This window comes from Centropristis striata, chromosome 7, assembly GCF_030273125.1.
Source record: "Centropristis striata isolate RG_2023a ecotype Rhode Island chromosome 7, C.striata_1.0, whole genome shotgun sequence".
Lineage (NCBI taxonomy): Eukaryota > Metazoa > Chordata > Actinopteri > Perciformes > Serranidae > Centropristis > Centropristis striata.
Window position 1 is genome coordinate 14157717 of NC_081523.1, and position 18719 is coordinate 14176435.

Sequence of the window (18719 nt, forward strand, 5' to 3'; positions counted from 1 at the left end):
TACAGATTACACTGTGCCCCATAAATACATACAAAGATGGTGATAATATAAAATACATACAAAGAATACAAGTGAGTACAATGACATTGAGAGTTCAAATGGCTGTGAAAGTGTAAATACATCTGTTTGGCCTCAGTGGCTTATAGCTAAAAAGCTGATTCTTGAGAATTAAGTTTCTGTTGTATTGGCCAACATCCCGACACAAGCTGTGCTATTACACTCAGTTTTTGTGCATTGAAAGGAAGTACATTACGAGAGTAAAAATCTGTCTGTTGATAGCGGATTGCTGAATTGGTCCTTACGTGTCTTCATTCTGAGAAAAAAAACCCTTCTACTATGTAGGGTGAGGTTTATCATGTCTGATATGGGGATGTCATATGAGAGTCATATGCTTTTGTTCTGAAAAAAAAATCATGGTCCTTCATTTTTTAACAGTACTGGGACTAATAATAGATTTGCAAAAACCAGTATGCAAATGGTCCCATTGAACTTTTCAGAAAAAAGGAGGAAACATTTCCAACTAAACGAAGCACCTCAAAGACAGAGATCCAGATGTATTCAAAGATTTCAAGGTGAGTTTCAATTCATGTTACATTGACAACATAATAAAGTGTTATCCTTCCATTTCTTACCCTGAAATATCCATTACAACTTTGTTCCGTCCAATGTTTGCAATAGAGGAATGCTAATGGCTACCATGTTAAAGCTAATCAAATTGGGTATTGAGAATTATGGAACTTCATCAGTATTGGTATCGACTACTACATTTCTGGTACTATGACATCCCTAGGATGAATGACTTAATTTTTAATCACACTATGAAAATCAGAGGTTGTGTAGTATTTTTTTGGTGTCTTTTTCAGTGCACCATCGCATTATGACTACTGCTTTATTTCATTTGGTGACTTGACAGCTACAGGTCCTATGTTTTGCATCTTATTTACATTCAGCCTAACAGAGCCAGCTCTTTCTTTCCTATTTACTGTTGCTCTGTTACTCTGCCCAGATGAAGTGCACAGTGCTAGCTAAAAGCTTCCGGGACTGAATTTAAATAAAGTCTGGGGGAAAAAAAAGAAGAGGAATCTAAGGTAGGAGAAAATCCCAGAGTGTGTTTGGATCTGATGTGTATTTGCAGCACAGACTGATTGAGATGTGATGAAGAAGTTGTAAGAGCGGTAAAAAGGAATAGCAGAGAGAAAATCGTTTCAACAGCTGTCGATCAGGTGGAAATTTCTGTTACTCTATTGATTCCCGAGAGGGAAGTTTGTGTATTCTCCCTTTGCCTCCACAGGGAGCTTCTTGCACACAGTCGATAGCACAACAGCACCCCTAGTGCCTATTGAAGGACAGAGAGCAAGCTCTTAGGGTCACAAGGGATCATTACGGTGTCCTTCTGTTTATAGTCTCATTGATCTGTAGTGTTTTGTTGAATGTGATAATAAAGGTGATCCTAAATCCTAAGTCAGGGTGGCTTTTGTAGTTGTGCAGTATCTGAAGCACAGTGTCTTCAATTTACAATTGGCTAATATTTATTCATGTCCAGTTGTAAACTCCCCTAACTCAAGCAAAGTTAACTCTGGCTTTGATATTGGAGGATTAGAAGTAGAAGTAATACAATGTGAATAGAGCCAAAACAAGTTTTAAACAGGTTATAAGCAAGGATAACCCTGGAAAGCATTCCAAGCATTAACTTCAAATAATGAATTAATAACTAGATGTTCTTATCCATAGTTGTATAACTACACTACAAGGGACGGGAGATACAAGAGAGCTCAAAGCTGACTTGGCAAGTGAGGAACAAAAAAAACTGTGCTTTGAGTGGACAGATGCTTCTTTCATGGAAGTAAACAAGAATAGACCCTGTCTGGATCAATGAAACAAGTGCACACACATGCTCCACAGAGGGGAAAGTAAAAATCTACTACCTGAAGTAGTAGCCACATCATTTTCACCCCTCCTCTGAAATGCATCTATACTCGCCCCTCTCGCTCCCTGGCCGGGCTGAGTTCCACTATCTCCCCTCCTAACCTTCCCAATGACAGCCGCAGTGGGAATTGACGCTGAGGCAGACATCCCGGCGAACATGAAGATATACTTTCTCCTCCTTTTTTCTCCCATTCCTCCATCCCTCCCTCCCTCCATCCTCCTGCTGCTCTTCCTCTTTGATACGTGAGGGGGTTTTAACCTCTCCAGCTGCTGAGGTTTGGCCGACTGGCTGGCTGGGGGATCTCAAGGCCCTACTTGGTATGCACTGCCCATGAGTGTATGTGTATGTGTGTGTGAGTGCGTGTGCATATTGCCTACACCACAGTTTCTGCAGACTGGGGGAGGGCTGTGCGTCTGATAAGGGCTGCTGGCTGAGCCTGGCTGACCCACGCGGGCCCTTCACAAGCTGTCAGAGCCGTGGCCCTCAGAGGGGGGCCCTTCCATCTGCACTGCCCCAGCCAGGGCTCACCCAGCAGGGGGCTAGAGAGGGGTGAAGCCGGGGTGCTACCGGAGCTGGAGGCTGGGGGTGGGGGTGAGAAGGGTGACTCCATATTCATGAAAGCAACACCAAATCTGTGAGCACTGAAAAAGATTGAGTTTCTGAATAGCAATGTACACATTGTATATTTCTCATTGCTTATTTGCTGACAAATCAGCAAGTGTGTTTAGACAGGGATTCAGCAGCTATCCAGAGGAAAGCACGGTTTTACATGCACCACTAGCATTGTTGAGACAGTCAGTAAATACAGTAAATTCAGTGATAAGATGTTTGTCCTTCTCAGACACATGACGCTGTGTTTTATTGTTTTTCATTCTCACTCGTGGAAAAGAGGGTAAGAGCTGGTACATACTTGATGTGCAATCTATTGCACACAAACACACTCACATCTGTAGGCTTAAGCTCAAAGTTTAAGCTGAAAAACTTGCAAACAGCGGGTGTACTGTATAGACAAAACAACAACAAGCACTGAGGCAGACACCCCGAGCTGCTGACGTTGTTAGCAAAGAGCACAGACAGTTACAAAGGTTCAGTGTGATGAAGGGAGTTAGACAAATGGAGGAAACGGAAGAGAAAGAGAGACAACATGATGAAAAGGGAGGCTTGGAGGATTCTGCAGTGGCATTCCTGATGCTCCCGATGCTCCCGTCCCGCTTCAAACTATGCCCGTCGCCTGTCTTTCTGCCTGCCAGCCTGCCATCCTATCTGCCAGTTTAGCAGAGACAGAGAGGCAGCGAGAGGAGCAGAGATGAGCACGGTGATGCCGGGGCGGCACGGGGGAAATCAGTGGGGCACAGGCGCTCCCAGTTAAAAGTGACATGACCTTTTGATTTTGTCACCTGTCACCAACTGCCATGTCTGACTCCGCACTGAGGAGTGCCTGCCATCCACCGCTGTTTTCCTCTGCCTCCGTCTCCTCTGTCGCTCCATCTCTCTGAATGCCTTTCTGTCTTTTTCTGTCTCCTGCTCCCACTCCATCTCCTTTTCTCGTTCTCCTTTTCTTTCCAGAGTTGCGGTTTTATAGGGAAAAAGTGGAGGTGTGACTTTTTGGAGGAGTCGAGGTATAATAGGCAGCGTTTCCTCTTTTTCTTCCAGCTTTCCTAATATTTACTCTTCTCTACCTGTGTTGTGCGTGGCTCTTAATGAGGGCAGATGTCAAGGCTCAGTGTGTTTAGAGGCACAGACAAAGTTTTTTTGAGATGCAAAATCAGGGAGAAAATAGAAAAGATAAAAATGGCAATGAAGTCTTATTCTAGAAATGACACAATGTTGCAATAAAGTCTGATATTATTATTGTCTTGGAAATAAAAAAAATATATTTTTACACTAATGAACAATATACTCCTGTCAACACAGAGTGCTTCACAGTCAAGAAAGTAAAGACTAAACTACAACAAGTAGAACAAATACAAAATTACAATCTAAGCAGAAACCGTAGTCAATTATTTTAATCTAAATGAAGTTCAATTTGGGAGATGAAACTATATTTGTTTTTATTGAACTGCTATATAACTCAGGATGTAGAGTGGGTTGAAAGTTGTCCATGTCTGTGAGTGTGAAGTATCTTCAGGCCATTAGGGTCTTCTCTTCTGTAATGAGTTGGAATCTAGTGGGTGAATCTATGTAATGGTCTGAAGCATGGGATAAAGATGATGGTCCTCCAGTGTGACAAGGCCTAATTGCCCATCATCCCGTGGTAGAAAGAGACATCACCATGTTCCGTATGTGCCCTCTACGACAGCCTGCACTGAAATTAACACCTTCACAACATCTGGTAAGGGCCTTTCTGGGCCAACAGAACAGCAAGGAAGGATTTCTATTGGGATGTGTCTCCGCTCCTTAATCTCAATGTGTATCATATACACTCATGCAGGCAGGCACACATATGGATATGACACACTGTTGTGAAAAGATACACACATGCGCACATATATACGCCTTGCAGCCTTTTTCTCTTCTAGCAGAGCTGCCTGTCCTCTGGTTGACCGAGCCCAGCCTACTGGCAGCTTCCTTTGCAACAAGCTTGGGATGGATCTAAGTCCCATATTTTTTCAGGTTTCAAAACAAGGTAGAGATGGAGAGAAGTTGTGTCATTAAAGTGCCCCTTCACCTCCCAACAACAGGGGACTCCACACAAATGCAGAAAGACAGGATTGACCTTCTTCCAAGGTACATTATTAGCTTTGATAGTCAAAACACTATCATACTCCACATATATTCAGAAGCATAAAAGGCCTTCTTCTTTGTTTGTTTGCTTCAGTGAGCATGTTACAGCATGACACACAGGTCAGCTAACAGTGTTGAGGAGTCAGGGTTCACAGGTCAGAGTGCTACATGATAAGAGAGGAGGTCGGCGACCTTGCTGGTGCATCGCTTCCTTTAATCGCTGTTCTGAGGATGCTTCGACTGCTTAGCAGGTACTGGTCAAGGTTGGGGCGAGGGTAAGGAGCGCTGATCCGAGATCTGTTTGCAAAGCAGCATGTAACCACACAACATTCAGTGACCCTGAGTGGTGAATTACAGCGTGTAGAGAACACTGTGCTTGTTTATTTGTTATAGACAGGGCTATGGACTGTGGTTGTGGTGTAAAATCAGAGAAGGGTCCTCACATTGAACCCATCAGATGAAGCAAGGCCCTTCAGTTCATTAGGAAGTCTGTACTCAAGCGTATACTTTTTTGTTTTCTCTCTTTTTTCCCCCCACCATATCCCTCCCTTTCTCTCTCTCACCCTTCAGACTGAGTTCAGCAGAGATTCCTTTGGCATTACCCTCACCCCAGACTGCTGGAAAACCGCAGCGCTCCGGATGCTGACCCTTGCTCGGCTCAGCACAATGCTTTAATTTGGTGTGTTGTTTAAAGTAATTAGAAAGCCTTTTTCCCTTGTTTTCTTTTCTATTCTTCTCTGTTCTCTGCCAAGTGCAAGAGGGAAACAGTGAGTCGTCCATGACTTCAGCTTGATAAAGACTCAGAAGAGGAATCCGGGGGACCGGGAGAAGAGGAAGCAAAGAACGCAGATACTGCATGCTCTCGCTCGCTGTACCCACATCCCCCCTGCACCGACGCAGATTGGGAAACTCTGTCTGAAAACAAACAGGGACAGGACTCGGGGGATACTTGTGTATGAATGTGTGTGTTAGAGAGTGTGTGTGCAGCATTTGCACAAATGCCTGAATATAATGAATGCCTACACCATGTTACTTTAGCTGTATGTCTTCAAACTTAAGACAGTAATATCACAATTTAAAAGAGGCAGAGAGCTGATAATGGAGCTTGGAGAGAGGGTTCATCACATTCACCCATCCTGAGGTAGTGAGATTGCAACACCAAGACAAGAGAAAGACGATGATTGTCAGAGAATCTTCTTTGTGTCGCATGTGCTGCTCTGTACTGTTCTGCACGACTGTCACAGCGGCAAAAAAAGGAGCATTAATGGTGCTAATCTTTGACAATTAATCCCACTTTCATCGGATATATTGTGTATGCATACACACAGTAGACACAGATACACACAGACAACCTTTATCTCTATGCACACACACTGTATTTTTCCCTCACACACAGGGAAGTACCACGCAAACACACCTGGAGTGACTCACACATGCAACTGTAGTTCGACACTTTAGTTGTGCCTGAATCATAACCTTGGAATAAATGCACACACACCAGACTAGACAGCAGTACAACAGACAGCAGAACACCATCATAATAACACACACAATATTCAGAATCCATGCACACACCTGCACATGCACTTATACTACATATATGCTGCTGATATCCCGTTCTCTTGCACCGCGTATTTGCCTCCGAGTATCTCACCAGCAGCCCGAACCAACTTCTCTGCATACCCTCCACTAGCCAATCGCAGCACTGACTCTCCAGCCCACAAATATCAGGGCTGCCAAACTGTAACAAGGGCACAAAACACTCACTTAAAGCCATTGCTGGTTGTTCCTATATTGAAGCGTGGAGACATTTAACTGAAAGGAGGTCAGATATGAAACTTTGCACAAGTACTCTTATGTCCAAGGAACATGCCTGGCTTTGGTGATCCGCACCAAACCGCACAATGAACATGATGATAATGAAGTGATCTTCAGAGCCCGTCAGCTTTGTCTGTAACTGAGCAAAGAAATGGGAAGGAAAAAATAGCCAGAAAACGAGCTACAAGAAATTCAATTAAAGCTAAAAAAAAAAAAAAAAAGCAAATACTGTTGGTTTTTGTTGGTGGAAAAGGTTTTAAAGGGACAGTCCATCCCTAATGAAAAACTTGTAATTCTATTTATCAAAATAGATTGTTTCGATGCAAGTTGAAGTTTTATATTGACTGAAGAGATGTCTGCTTTCACCTGCATATAATGGAACTCTATGGCAGTTTGCATTTGCAAAAATAAAAATAGAAATGTTTGAATTAACAGCAGAAAATCCAGAAACCATTACTCTTTAGTCAAGATAATCCACAGACTTTGTTCTGAGCAGTTTCATGTACAATAGGAACAATTTCCTTCTAACATAATTACTTCATGAAACTGCTCAAAACAAGGTCTGCAGACACCAGGCTAAATTTAATTTAAAATACGTGGTCTATATTTTCAGTCTAAATGTGAAAGTACATGTCATTGCTGATAAGACAGCATCAAATATTAAAAACAGTGAAACTTAAAGATCCTATGTCAGTACAGCAATAAGTGTGATCTCCATCCATCTCTGAGCATAGGAGAACTTTGTAGAACTGAGCAGAAAAGTATTTCCGTTCTAAAAGACACTTGTCTTACGAGTATCAACAATATCAACATGTCTTAATGTTCCAACCAATTCCTGAGGTACTTGAGACACAATAGTCCCTTTCAAGGAGAGAAAAGCAATTTTGCATGAAGTGGGAGTTACATGTACATACTCGTATGTGAAGTGAGTGGCACATTACGAGAATATGTAACCTTTGTTGCCTCATTTTAATTAGGAAGTGCATGGGAAAAGAATATCATTAGGTCTGGATAAATACAAGCAGCAGGTGGGGGGGACAAATCATCATGCCGGGTTTTGTCTTAAGGCATGTGTGATTTTTTTTGTCAAGCAATGTCGCCATCTACAGGCGAAGGAAAATATCCTCTGAAAAAAAGTCTGTCATTCACAAATTTAAAAAATGATTTAATTTTGTCTGTGCACCTAAGCGTAATTGCAAAACTTTAATTCTTGATTTATCTGACTATACCAAGTTTAAGCACTCCAATTTCCAGTATGAACCAAAAACCACTGGCATGTTGTCAAGTAACAGACAGCTTTTATCGGTCTCATATAGGGTTGTCTTTTGCTGGTTTTATTGTCAACTTTTTAAATTAACAAATATGTAAATAAAGGCTTATAAATACAGAAGCTTAGCTCTGGAGACTTACCAAATAAATCTGTGATGTAAGTTATGTACAGCTCATATTTAATTCCATTTTTATGTTCAATATTACAGTGACACAAAGCAATGAGATTTGGTTCATTATAATGATTGAATTTAATATATCTTCCAAATCCAATCCAATCTAACCCAAAGAATCCTTATGAAGAGATAAATATACACATATAGAAGGCAAGAGACTGCAAGAAAATCTGAGGTCTGTTAACTGGTTATTTCCAACTGAGTCTTGGAAAAAGGCACTTATTAAAATTAATCACTTCATTGTTCACGCTCACTCCATAGTCCAGCTCTCTCTCTCGTTTTCACTCTCTACTCTCCAAATGTGCCTGGCCATGATTAAAACATGTCTGTTTCTCCATGACATTGCTTTGACATCATTTAATTGGTATAAGAGATAAAAATAAATGAATTAAATAAATATACTACCAGGTAAGTGGCGTAACGTAGCTCAAGGTGACAGCCTATTATTTCTCCCTTTTCTTTGCCTCAAAGAAGACGAAGTGAGAAATGTGAGATTGCACTGAGAATGCAGCTGCTCAAGGGGCAGATGGAGGGGTTTTTTTAATCTTAAAAAATTCACCGGAGAGATTTTTTTTTTCAAATTAAATTCTAATTTTGCTCAAAGTTTGTGCAATTTAATCAAAAGGTTTATTTAAAATGAGTTTGTATTATGCTCATCTTGTTGTTTCTTTAAAAAAAAAACCAGTATGATGCTTTTTCACTCATCTTTACTGATCGTAATCACCTGTCGTATCTTTTACAGCACAAATATGCACTGTATGTATTAAGCCTGGCATCAAAGGAATGAAAAACATGTTAATGTGATTAATGTCATAAATAAAACAAAAGCGTAATGTCTCTATGAAACAATGGTGTCCGAGTTTTAACCCCGCATTGTGTGCAAAGAGGCTTTTACAGTGAAATGAAAGAAAGGCGGAGGGATATCAAGGAGCTACGGGGTTACTCACCACATCTTGCCTGGTATCCTTCCCCGAAACGATGAGGATGTAGTTCCAGGCCAAAGGCAGGAGCAAAGCCAGAGGAATCATATAGAGTTCAAAGTTCCAAACGACGATGACAAAAAGCTGAAGAGACAGAAAAAGGCAAAACAATCAGTAAAAGAAAATTGAGAACAAAAAAGTGAGAACAGAGTGAGAGCTAAGAATGTATACATTCAAGACCCCATATTGACCCTCGCGAGGAAAACTCCTGAGAATGTACGCCGGCCATATGTGCGATTGGATACGATACACATTCAAACACATTCATATGCAGAATCATAACCACCAGGGAACAAAGCCTAAAAATAAGACAGGGTTTCAACAAAAGGTAAAGGCCTGGTGTCGGTGAGCCTAGGTTCAACACCCTGACCCTCAAGGCTTTCTGGGCCTTCAGCTGAAGAGCAGGACGATGTGGAGGATGAGTATGAGCCGTCAGAGCCTCTTTCGTCCATGCCAATCATCCCCAAAGCTGAGGTCATGTACCGTTTTCAGCAACAGCACGTCAAAGCTGACCCTTCCATACTCCACCTCACACCCCAGCATCTGACCTCACACACCCCACACCCAGAGTCCCTAACCCTGTCACTCCAAGCCCCAATACCCTCTCTCATACCCCAAAAGACTCTTATGCCCCATCTCTAACCTTCTCTGCACCCATCTGCCAAAACCATAACCTCTATACCTCCCCTCTCATCACCAAACAAGAAAAGTAGCATCTGAAAATTAACCTTTCCTAAAACCCCACATTCTGCTTTTGGCAGGGCTCTTTAGCGTGTGACAACAGCAGTCAGTCAGGAGAAGATATATGTGGGAAAGTATAATTGCAAATGATGGATGCTTGTTATTTTATGGCAGCATTGTGTCAACTGTGAGAAAAGTTTGGATTTTTTTCTTAAAATTAAATCCGTCAGAAACAAACAGAACAAAAGAATATTTATCTCTTCTAATACTTTTACGTGTAAGTATACAGAGATTTTCTATGATTGATATAACTTCAGCAGCAATTATAACAAATGCTGAAAGTGCAAGCCATGCCAAATAATTAATCTTTTCCAGCAAAACATCTTTATCAATTTCAAGTACAAAAAATCCATTATTTCAAATATGAGCAAAGAAGCTTTGGAATTAATTACTCTGTGTGAAAATGCATCCATGTTTAAGAGTCAGTTTCTGTTGGGAAACTTTTAAGAAAGGTGAAATTGAAACTCTTACTGTATAAAGCAGATTTATTGGTCTGTGTAGCAATTATGATCTATCCTGTTTAGCAGAACAACATCAACAAGACAGAAAGCTTAATACTCAAAAATGAAATTGTTTTATTTCTCTGTGTGGAAAAGGACAGAGGGAGAGAGAGAGAGAGCGTAGAGTAAAAAACAAGCTCTTCATTGTGTTTACAGTCTAAGGTTAATGTGAATATGAGGTTCAACAGCCCCTCAAGAGTGTGTACGCAGGTCTGCTATTACTGTAGTGGAGCCAGTCGGACACTAAACTGCACACACACACTCGCTCTGTGCCGTCGGTGTTTCATTTTCCTTTCATGCACGCACTCACACACGCAAATAATCACAATGCATCTGAATATCAGTGCAAACAACTCTTTACAATAACAACAAAATTAAACAATTCCTCAACTTTTCCCCTTCTCTTGTAAAAAAAAAAAGTTTGAAAAGCTCTCATCCAAACTTTTGTATAGAGCTATAACTTCATGTAAAATTAACTAAAAGACGCAGAGTATACAAAGCAAACAGAGACATAAATTAAACATTAGAAATGTCCAGTACATTTGCATAATGCTCACAGCTAAAAAAATTTTTTCAAATAAACCTGAATGGCCTTGGTACAACAACCAAATCTCCCAAAAGGATTGAAATCTTTCTCTGTCTCTCTCAGGCTCAAATTCACTTTCTCAAATACAAAGAGCCTTTCTCTGATTCAGCTGTGTAGGAGAATTGGAAAGAAACTATTCAATAATTCATATTTGTATACTAATAAGCAACACAACCATTTCCCTTCATACATCAGAAAAAAGCTGTTAGGACTGTGTAAGCTCAGCAACAGACATTCGGAACACAAAACATGCTCAAATACAAGTTTTCCCCACAAAATATAAACACTCTAAAATTATCCATCTTCCTACAAATTATTAGAATTTACAAATCTGTAACACTGATAAACACTGGAATAATCTCTAACTAAACAACGTGCAATAGAGGTGCACAAAGATATCTTCAGTCAAACAAACAAAGGAGCTCACTTGTTTTAAACCTATTCTGGTCGTAGCTATAAATATCTGCACACTTAGAAAAATCTTCATGCAGATACACACAGTGCTCCTTTCAAGCTCTCTGCTATAAATATACTGTACAGTAGGCATATAATATACTGTATGGTAAATATATTAAGCGTCTGGTTCTCTAATCGCTCATGCTATCGTTATCACACAACAGACAAATGAATTGCTCCTCACTGTCCTTAGGTTTATATGAAACCTTAAAATCCTCTTTTATGTTTTTTTTTTTTTTTTAGTCTTGCTTTCTTCTCCATTTGCCTGAGGTTTTTTAACCTGCCGTCCCCCTTCATTTCTCCTCCATTTGGTTATAGTAGCTGAGGGCAAACTTTTGACTGGCAGCTAAAGGAACCGGACACCCAGGCTCAGCAGTGGCCAGCCCTGCCCCATCTCCGTGCCCCCCGGCTGGGTAATAGGGGCCCTGCAGTGCCTGGACCTTTCCACCAGGACTGGGCGATCACAGCCACCCCCCGTTGCGTGCTACACCAGATAGCAGGCTCTTCGCCTGGGGAAGAGGGAGTGCGAAGGAGCCTGCTGTGGATGTCAGTGACCAGAGAAAGGTGGGGAGAAAAAAACAATGATGAAAACATGCTGGACCAAATGGGAAAAAAGGGGGAAAAATGCCAAATGAGGCTCCAGATGAAGTCTATGGGAATAATCTGCCGATGACTCTGTGTGGTCAGAGACACATTATGTAGTGATCAGTGATGGTCCATAGTGAATATCTCACACGCAAACAGAGGGAAGCTCAGCATGCAAAACTCAAGCTTTTCTGTTTAATACTGAATTGTTACCTGTGTGGTAATATAAAAATATTAATTTTAACAGTCTCTCTGTGTATTTGCTTCTATATTATAAAAAATTTGCTCATAAACTAATTTAGTCTTGAAGGCATGTAAATAAATGTGTAACAGAAACAAAAATGAGATGCACCATCTTTTTTCCTTCTAATACTAATTGTACTATTGTATAATATATTATTTGTAATATCTGAACTACTAAAGAACAGTAGCAATTGTTTTTTTTTCTTCTGCAGTGGACATCTGATTCTGTCACAAAAACCACTTTCAGCAATTTACCTCTAAACAGCAAATCTATTCTGCCATCATTTCCATTAAAATAATTTGTGCTTCAACAAGTCTTGTACTGAAATTTCTAGGGGAAAAAAACAATTCACTTGTCATAAAACAAAGTAAAACAATATTTTCCACTGTCAAATCTGCTAAACCATTTCAAATATAGTTAAAGGCTATATTTGAACTGGGCAAACTTCACATCTAAGCACAAGCTGAAATTCAAATGAGACGTATAATTAAAATAGACAATCACAAACATGAACAAAGTAAAACAATGGCAGTATAATTTGTAATATTTGGGATAAAATACCAATACACAAAATCAGTAAACTAAATTATTTTGACAAGTCTCTGTTGTTGAATTTCATTACAGTTATAATCTGTGATGCCTTCTCTTAATATTAAGAAATCCCCTGAAGAAGATATTAAAAATGTTAACAAAATACAGAAGTCAAAATGATTTATTCAAGCACTCAGTGCGGCACGTTGAGAGTAGTATTTTGCATTATTTGTTTCAAAACACAACCCGCGTCCTTACGGCTCTGAGCCACGGCACCGTGGGAGGGTAATATTCAGTACTTTGGCTTACATTAACCACACACCAGGCTAACTTTCCCCCTGCTCTGTCTCAGTGGAGTGAAACTGAAGTTTGGATTTCAGAGTTCCCCTTTATCTCTCTCACATCAATTTCCATGCTGGCACTAAGTGTTGCCAGATAGCAACTAGAAGTCCTGTTAAGTTCGAGGAAACGAGAGAGGGAGGGAGACTGTGTCCTGTTTGTGAACGGACCTACCCATCATTCAGTGGTGCTAGACTGCCCCCTGCTGTACTCCTGCAGAATATGGAACTACAGCACAATTAATGCTGTTCATCCGATAAAAAAGCAGCCTGAATGACTAAGCCCAATGTGTCAAAGCCAGTCATTTTGTAATAACATGAAAAATTAAAACAAAGAATCCTCCATTTTATGGCCACAGTAATGAAACTGCACACAGGTACCTATGAGATGTGACGATGCTGACTCCCTGACGTCTCAACAAAAGGCCTCACACATTTTCTGTAGAGTCTCTATCTCTGGTGATTAAACTCTGACTTGGTATTCTCTGTTAGTCATGTCACTATATTTCAACTATCATTCATTTTGCAAATCAGGAGAGCAGTAAAATGTGAAAGTATATCTTTCAAAGCTGTCCCTTGCTGTGGGCAAAGACGAACTCCCGACTTTAAAACTTTTAAAAGTTAGACAGGTTCTTTGAAGAGGAGTCAAAGGAGCAATTTAAAGAGACCTGGAGTGGTGTGTACCACTGACTGCTATGGCGTCTTTGCACTGTGTGTATGTGTATCAAACTGCCAGCCAGACATGTGCAAACACACACACACACACACACACACACACACACGTACATACACATACACACCCGCAGACACTCCAATAGTTGCTTCTGTACCTGTCTTTGCTTTTTTTCCCTTTTTTATTTCAGCAGGGTGAATTTTTATCTAAATGCAAAGCAGGTGATAGGTGCTCCAGTTTCCTCTAGAAGTAGCTCCCTTGTCTGGGCTCTCTTCCTGATAAGAGTCCTACTTTGCCTGACATAAAAGAGCCCGGTATCATTTCCCCTGCCTCCCCAACAACCCCCAGCTCGCTGCCCTCGCCCTTCCCCGAGCTTCACAAAGCTGCCTCTATTTGCTCCCAATTCAGGGCCCAATTGCAGATAAAGTTACAGCAAATTTGTTTGGAGGAAGAGCTGCTGAGGCCTGCGGTCCCTGGGGCAATAACAGCCTTGTCTTGCAGGGGCCGTGGGGAGAGCTGGCAGCAGCAGGAGAACAGAACCCAACACCGCTCAGCCCCACAATGGCCTCAACTCTCCTGGAGAGACGGCAAAGGGAGAGGAGGGGAGGGAGAGATAAAGAGGAACAGGGATGGATGGAGGGATAGAAGGGAGAGACACTCAGCTTGCAGGTGTGGGGAGAGGAAGCAGACGCTTAACCCCGAGACAGGGAGACGGAGACACCGAGACCCACCCACACACACACACGCACGCACACACGCATACACAGACACCACCCATCATGCAGGACAGGAGGTAACTCCAGTCCCGTCCATTGTGCCAACGCCTCAGGCAAAGCTGCCACGGTGGCTGATTCACTGTCGGGATGGGTGGGTGACAGCAGTGTGGGTGTGAGAGAGAGAAAGGCTGCATGTGAGACTATGTGATATCTCTCTTTCTCTCACATGCACACAAAACACACACAACATACACACTAATCACAGCTGGCACTAATGGGCGATGTGTACATGCGGCTGGCATTTCAGAATCGGGCAGAAGGAGAGTCAGAGACCATGAAGAAAATTTTGAGTGTTTTTATGGAGGGAATGTTGTGAAGTGACACACTGCATTTTGATGTACTTCTGCATTCACAAAATACCACAAATATACCAACACAGTTAAATCCTCCCCCTCTCAGGTTTACTGAGCAGTTAAAAAGTGCACACATTTGTTAGTTTAGAGGTTGAATTGCCCACAACTCCACCTCTGTAGCTACAGCCGTGTTGGAAAGTTAAGTGTAACATCTGTCTGGAAAGACAGCCAGACAGAAACACACGTGCACATGTGAACAGACACACATGCCCATAATCACACACAGCCGTACACCTTCATGAACGCACCACCTTGGCCAGATGGCCCCCCATAAAAACCCACTTAAAGAGATGAGCGAAGTGATTAAGAGGCCTCTCAAAGTGAGGGAGAAATGAGAGAGAGATGAAGAAATGGAAGGGAAGGGAAGGGAGGGAGTACCTGTGTAGAGGAGAGGCCCTAAATACTCTGATGCTTTTAGCTAAGTGCACACTCCTACGATAACAGACTCCCAAAAGAGCGAGAGGGGGGGAAGAGAGGAAAAGCACAATGACACCTAAATTTCAGACTTTCTATAAACTATAAAACGCTACGTCCTTGGCCTAGATACATCCTTTATCGTCATCTGAATACTTTGAATTTAAGTGAGTACAATGAGAATATGAATAGTCGGCACTGTTACTCAGGAAATGGATGTACTATACGCAGTGTTTTCAAAAAAGGTGAAGGGCTATACAAGGCATGTGCATGTGCGTGTTTGTGTGTGCTGACATGGAGGCTGCACTATCCAAGGCTGCATCCTCCCCTCTCTATTCACCATGTAGATTGGCAATTCTGAGGTGACCTTGTTTTCTGTGAATTCCTTGACATTTTTTTTGTCTGACATTTTCATTTATTTCTAAAAGATAAGGGGGGCTCACGCCCAGTTCAGCCCTACAAGAGAGAAAATGCAAACACGCACGCCAGGCTCACACATGAGCGCGCTTACACACACACAGAGGGAAAATGTTAACTGATCAATACTATGTCTCTTCTGACCCATGTCTTGTGATGACACTGTGACCTGCTGTACAAACACACACATGCAGCCTCTGCAGAGATGAAACTGGTGTCAGACAGCCAAATGCTGCTAATGTCTAATGTCTGCTGTGGAGACACTTAGTGCCCCCATGGTAAAGGGCTGGGGCGGGGCGGGTCCACCTGTCCTGTAGCTACTTAAGTCAGGACACTAAACCAGACAGGATTAAATGCCTGCTCTGTCATCTTTAAGGTAGGAACCTCCATGCAGCCACTCACCGCCCTGCAGGAGAATGTCTTTTACTGATAGCTCTGCTGTCCAATTACACTTCACCTTTTAATACCAGACACAGATGACAGGAGGGAGAGAGAGAGAGGGTGGAGAGACTGAGAGAGACAGGATGAAGAGGAGGATGATGGGAGAAGAGAGAAAGAAGCTGCCATTTCTACTGTCTGCAGGAACAGCTTGTTACACTTCAATACATTACAGCTGCACTTTCTAACTATTGAGGGCCTCATTTGAAATAATGTTTAAGCTGCAACACCAACTCTTCAATCATTCACAGCAACTGAGTGCCGAAACAAACACTTGCCATGTATATGTACAATGTGTGTTTTTACATTTATTACAAAGCCAGAAAAGGATTTTAATCAAGACTATCATATCAAGATATTTGAGTGTGTGAGTAACAGTGCGTAGAGGGGGTTACAGTGTGGGAATGTACTTAACTGTGCTTGAGACATCAACAACCCCTCATGATAGAGTGTGCAATTACCAGTGAAGGATCCATACTTTGTTAGCAGAAATGGTCCTACAGCCTCTGTGAACATGTTACTCTCCTGCTGTGTGTGAGTACATAACTGGCATAAAAGGTGTATTCTGTAAAATATATGACTATTGTTGGTCTATTAAGAATGTGAGTGGGGTTCATTTAATTAAGTTTGAGGTAATTCTTCCTACAAATAGTATGCCCAATTAATTAATTAATTAATGTATGTGCATTTCTTCTTTGTTAAATTGTGAATACACCAAAAATAATAATAAAAATCTCTTGCCATAAACATAATTAAGGTGTATAAACTGTACACAAAAACATTTTTTTTTTTTAAAGGTCCTGATTAAGTGTGAAAAATTGTTTGTGATATCCTACCACTTATGGTGCTGTACATGTTTGTGTCAGTGCTCCTCTACGTACTATAAAAGCACAGATGCTCCTCTGTGGTGATTCCCATTCGAAGCAGCTGTTGATGTAGCAGCCTGTGTTGATCAGGAACATGATGCAGCGTCTAACTCTGTTAAAGTTGCGCAACAGCAGCTAAAAAGGAGACAAAAACGAAAAACATAATTGAAAAAAACATGTGAACACTTAAGTTCAGGAAGGTGCTGTAGCAAGTAAAACAGCATGGTGTAATAAACATGATATATCACTCCATTTTAAAAATGGTACATGCACCAGGTAAACATATGGACATTCAATAAAAACAGACTTAACATGCTGTGAATATGTGGCTATGATGATGACACGTTGTGTGACAAGTAGCTGTATAATTGGAAAAAACTCAAACACATCAAGGTTTTGTGACTTTCAAGTTGCACATGTAAAGTGTTTGGAAAGTTTTATGAAAAGGCAAAGTAAACAGGAGCAACATTATTATTACAAACATAAGCACAGCTATTACAACCCATCTCTGATCTAGACATTTGTGAGGACAAACTGTTAAAAGAGGTCATTTTTTCTCTTTTATGTTGCGAATTTGTCACAATTTAGTAAGTAAATAGGTTACATCATATAATTAGCACCTTAAGTAAAAAGACAGTAGGTTTTATGACAGAAAGTTAAACCCCCTTTGTGTGTCATTCTGCTGTCACTTTGCAAAGTTAACTGGAGCATTAACTTTCATAACTTAAGATTTGCAGCTTTGACCTCACTTTGGCTTTAATATTACAACATTACAGCACAGAGGACACCATGAGGACATTCGTGTGTTTTCCTTCTCTGAATAGCTATATATGGATGTGGATCAGCATACAGGAGAAACGGTCGCTTTAAGTGTGACAAGCTGACTCACAATGTTTCTTTAAGTCTACTCTCCCAGCGATAAAGTTAAGTACAATAATAACAATTTCCAACACAGTCCCTGGATTCTCCTCCCTGAGGGTTCTCCGTGCATTTTGGCCAGATATGAGAGAGAGCTGGCTAACTGCTGTCCTCCCCATGGGTTGCCAACCATTCAGGGAATAGCATAACAGCAGCGCAGAACGCCAACCACCCAATCAGGTCACCACCAGGAGAAAGTGCTCCCAAAGGACAAACTGTCTCAGCAGATCGCTGTTCAAAAAATTCTAGGCCATTATTTTACTCGTTGGAAAATTGCGTGTGTGTGTTTGAATGTGTGTATACTGTGGGTACACAGTTTTTGCTTGTAGCACTACAGTTAAGTCTATTGTCTGAGTGTATGTGTCTTTCCGGGTGGATTTGCATGTGGTTAGGGGTGGCTTGGCTGCTTTGATGCTAGATGAGAGGAGGATTCCTCCTTCTCTATGTATAATTATGTGAAGCTTTTTGTTGCCAAACTGGGGATGACTGTATGGTGTCCTGCTGGGGACACACAGACCCTGAGGACAGCAAGACTGTGAATCATCCATTTCCACGTTCCTCAGCGCATGCACTTGATGTACATGCTGTACTCTTCTGGGCTCATTATTGCCATAACTGCCTTGATAAGAATATTTCATTTTTCATGAATTATTTCACAGACTGCCTTGAGTTATTCCTTAAAAACACTTAGAAAAGTGGAGAAGTCGTTTATTAAGTCAAATGTCATAATTACAATTAAATGGTTTTGTTTGGCAGGCAGCTTATGTGGGTTTTTTTTTTCTTAACTGTGTATGTGTGTGTGTCTGCACGCTAAGCAGCAAGCGACAGCAGGGGAGCTGCTACCACACAAAAGAGCCCTCACGGGGCAATCCCTCTAAAGCAGCCAGTGACATCATCATTGCGAGACGCTGACATGGGTCATCTCTATGAGTCAGAGGTGAAATAGAGATGAAAAAAAAAGATTCTGCACTTGGGAGAAAAATGGAGAG

At 41.3% G+C, this 18719-nt stretch overlaps 1 protein-coding gene across 6 annotated transcripts in view; it reads right to left on the reverse strand.

The window, feature by feature from the left end:
- Positions 1 to 18719, reverse strand: part of mctp1a (multiple C2 domains, transmembrane 1a) — a 153356-nt gene that overhangs the window by 29846 nt on the left and 104791 nt on the right. For all 6 annotated transcript variants that reach the window (XM_059337992.1, XM_059337990.1, XM_059337989.1 and 3 more), the window contains 2 exons: positions 16828 to 16947; positions 8862 to 8978 (listed from right to left, as the gene is read on the reverse strand). In XM_059337992.1, the coding sequence (XP_059193975.1) occupies positions 8862 to 8978; positions 16828 to 16947 (237 nt within the window). The remainder of the gene's footprint in view (positions 1 to 8861; positions 8979 to 16827; positions 16948 to 18719) is intronic.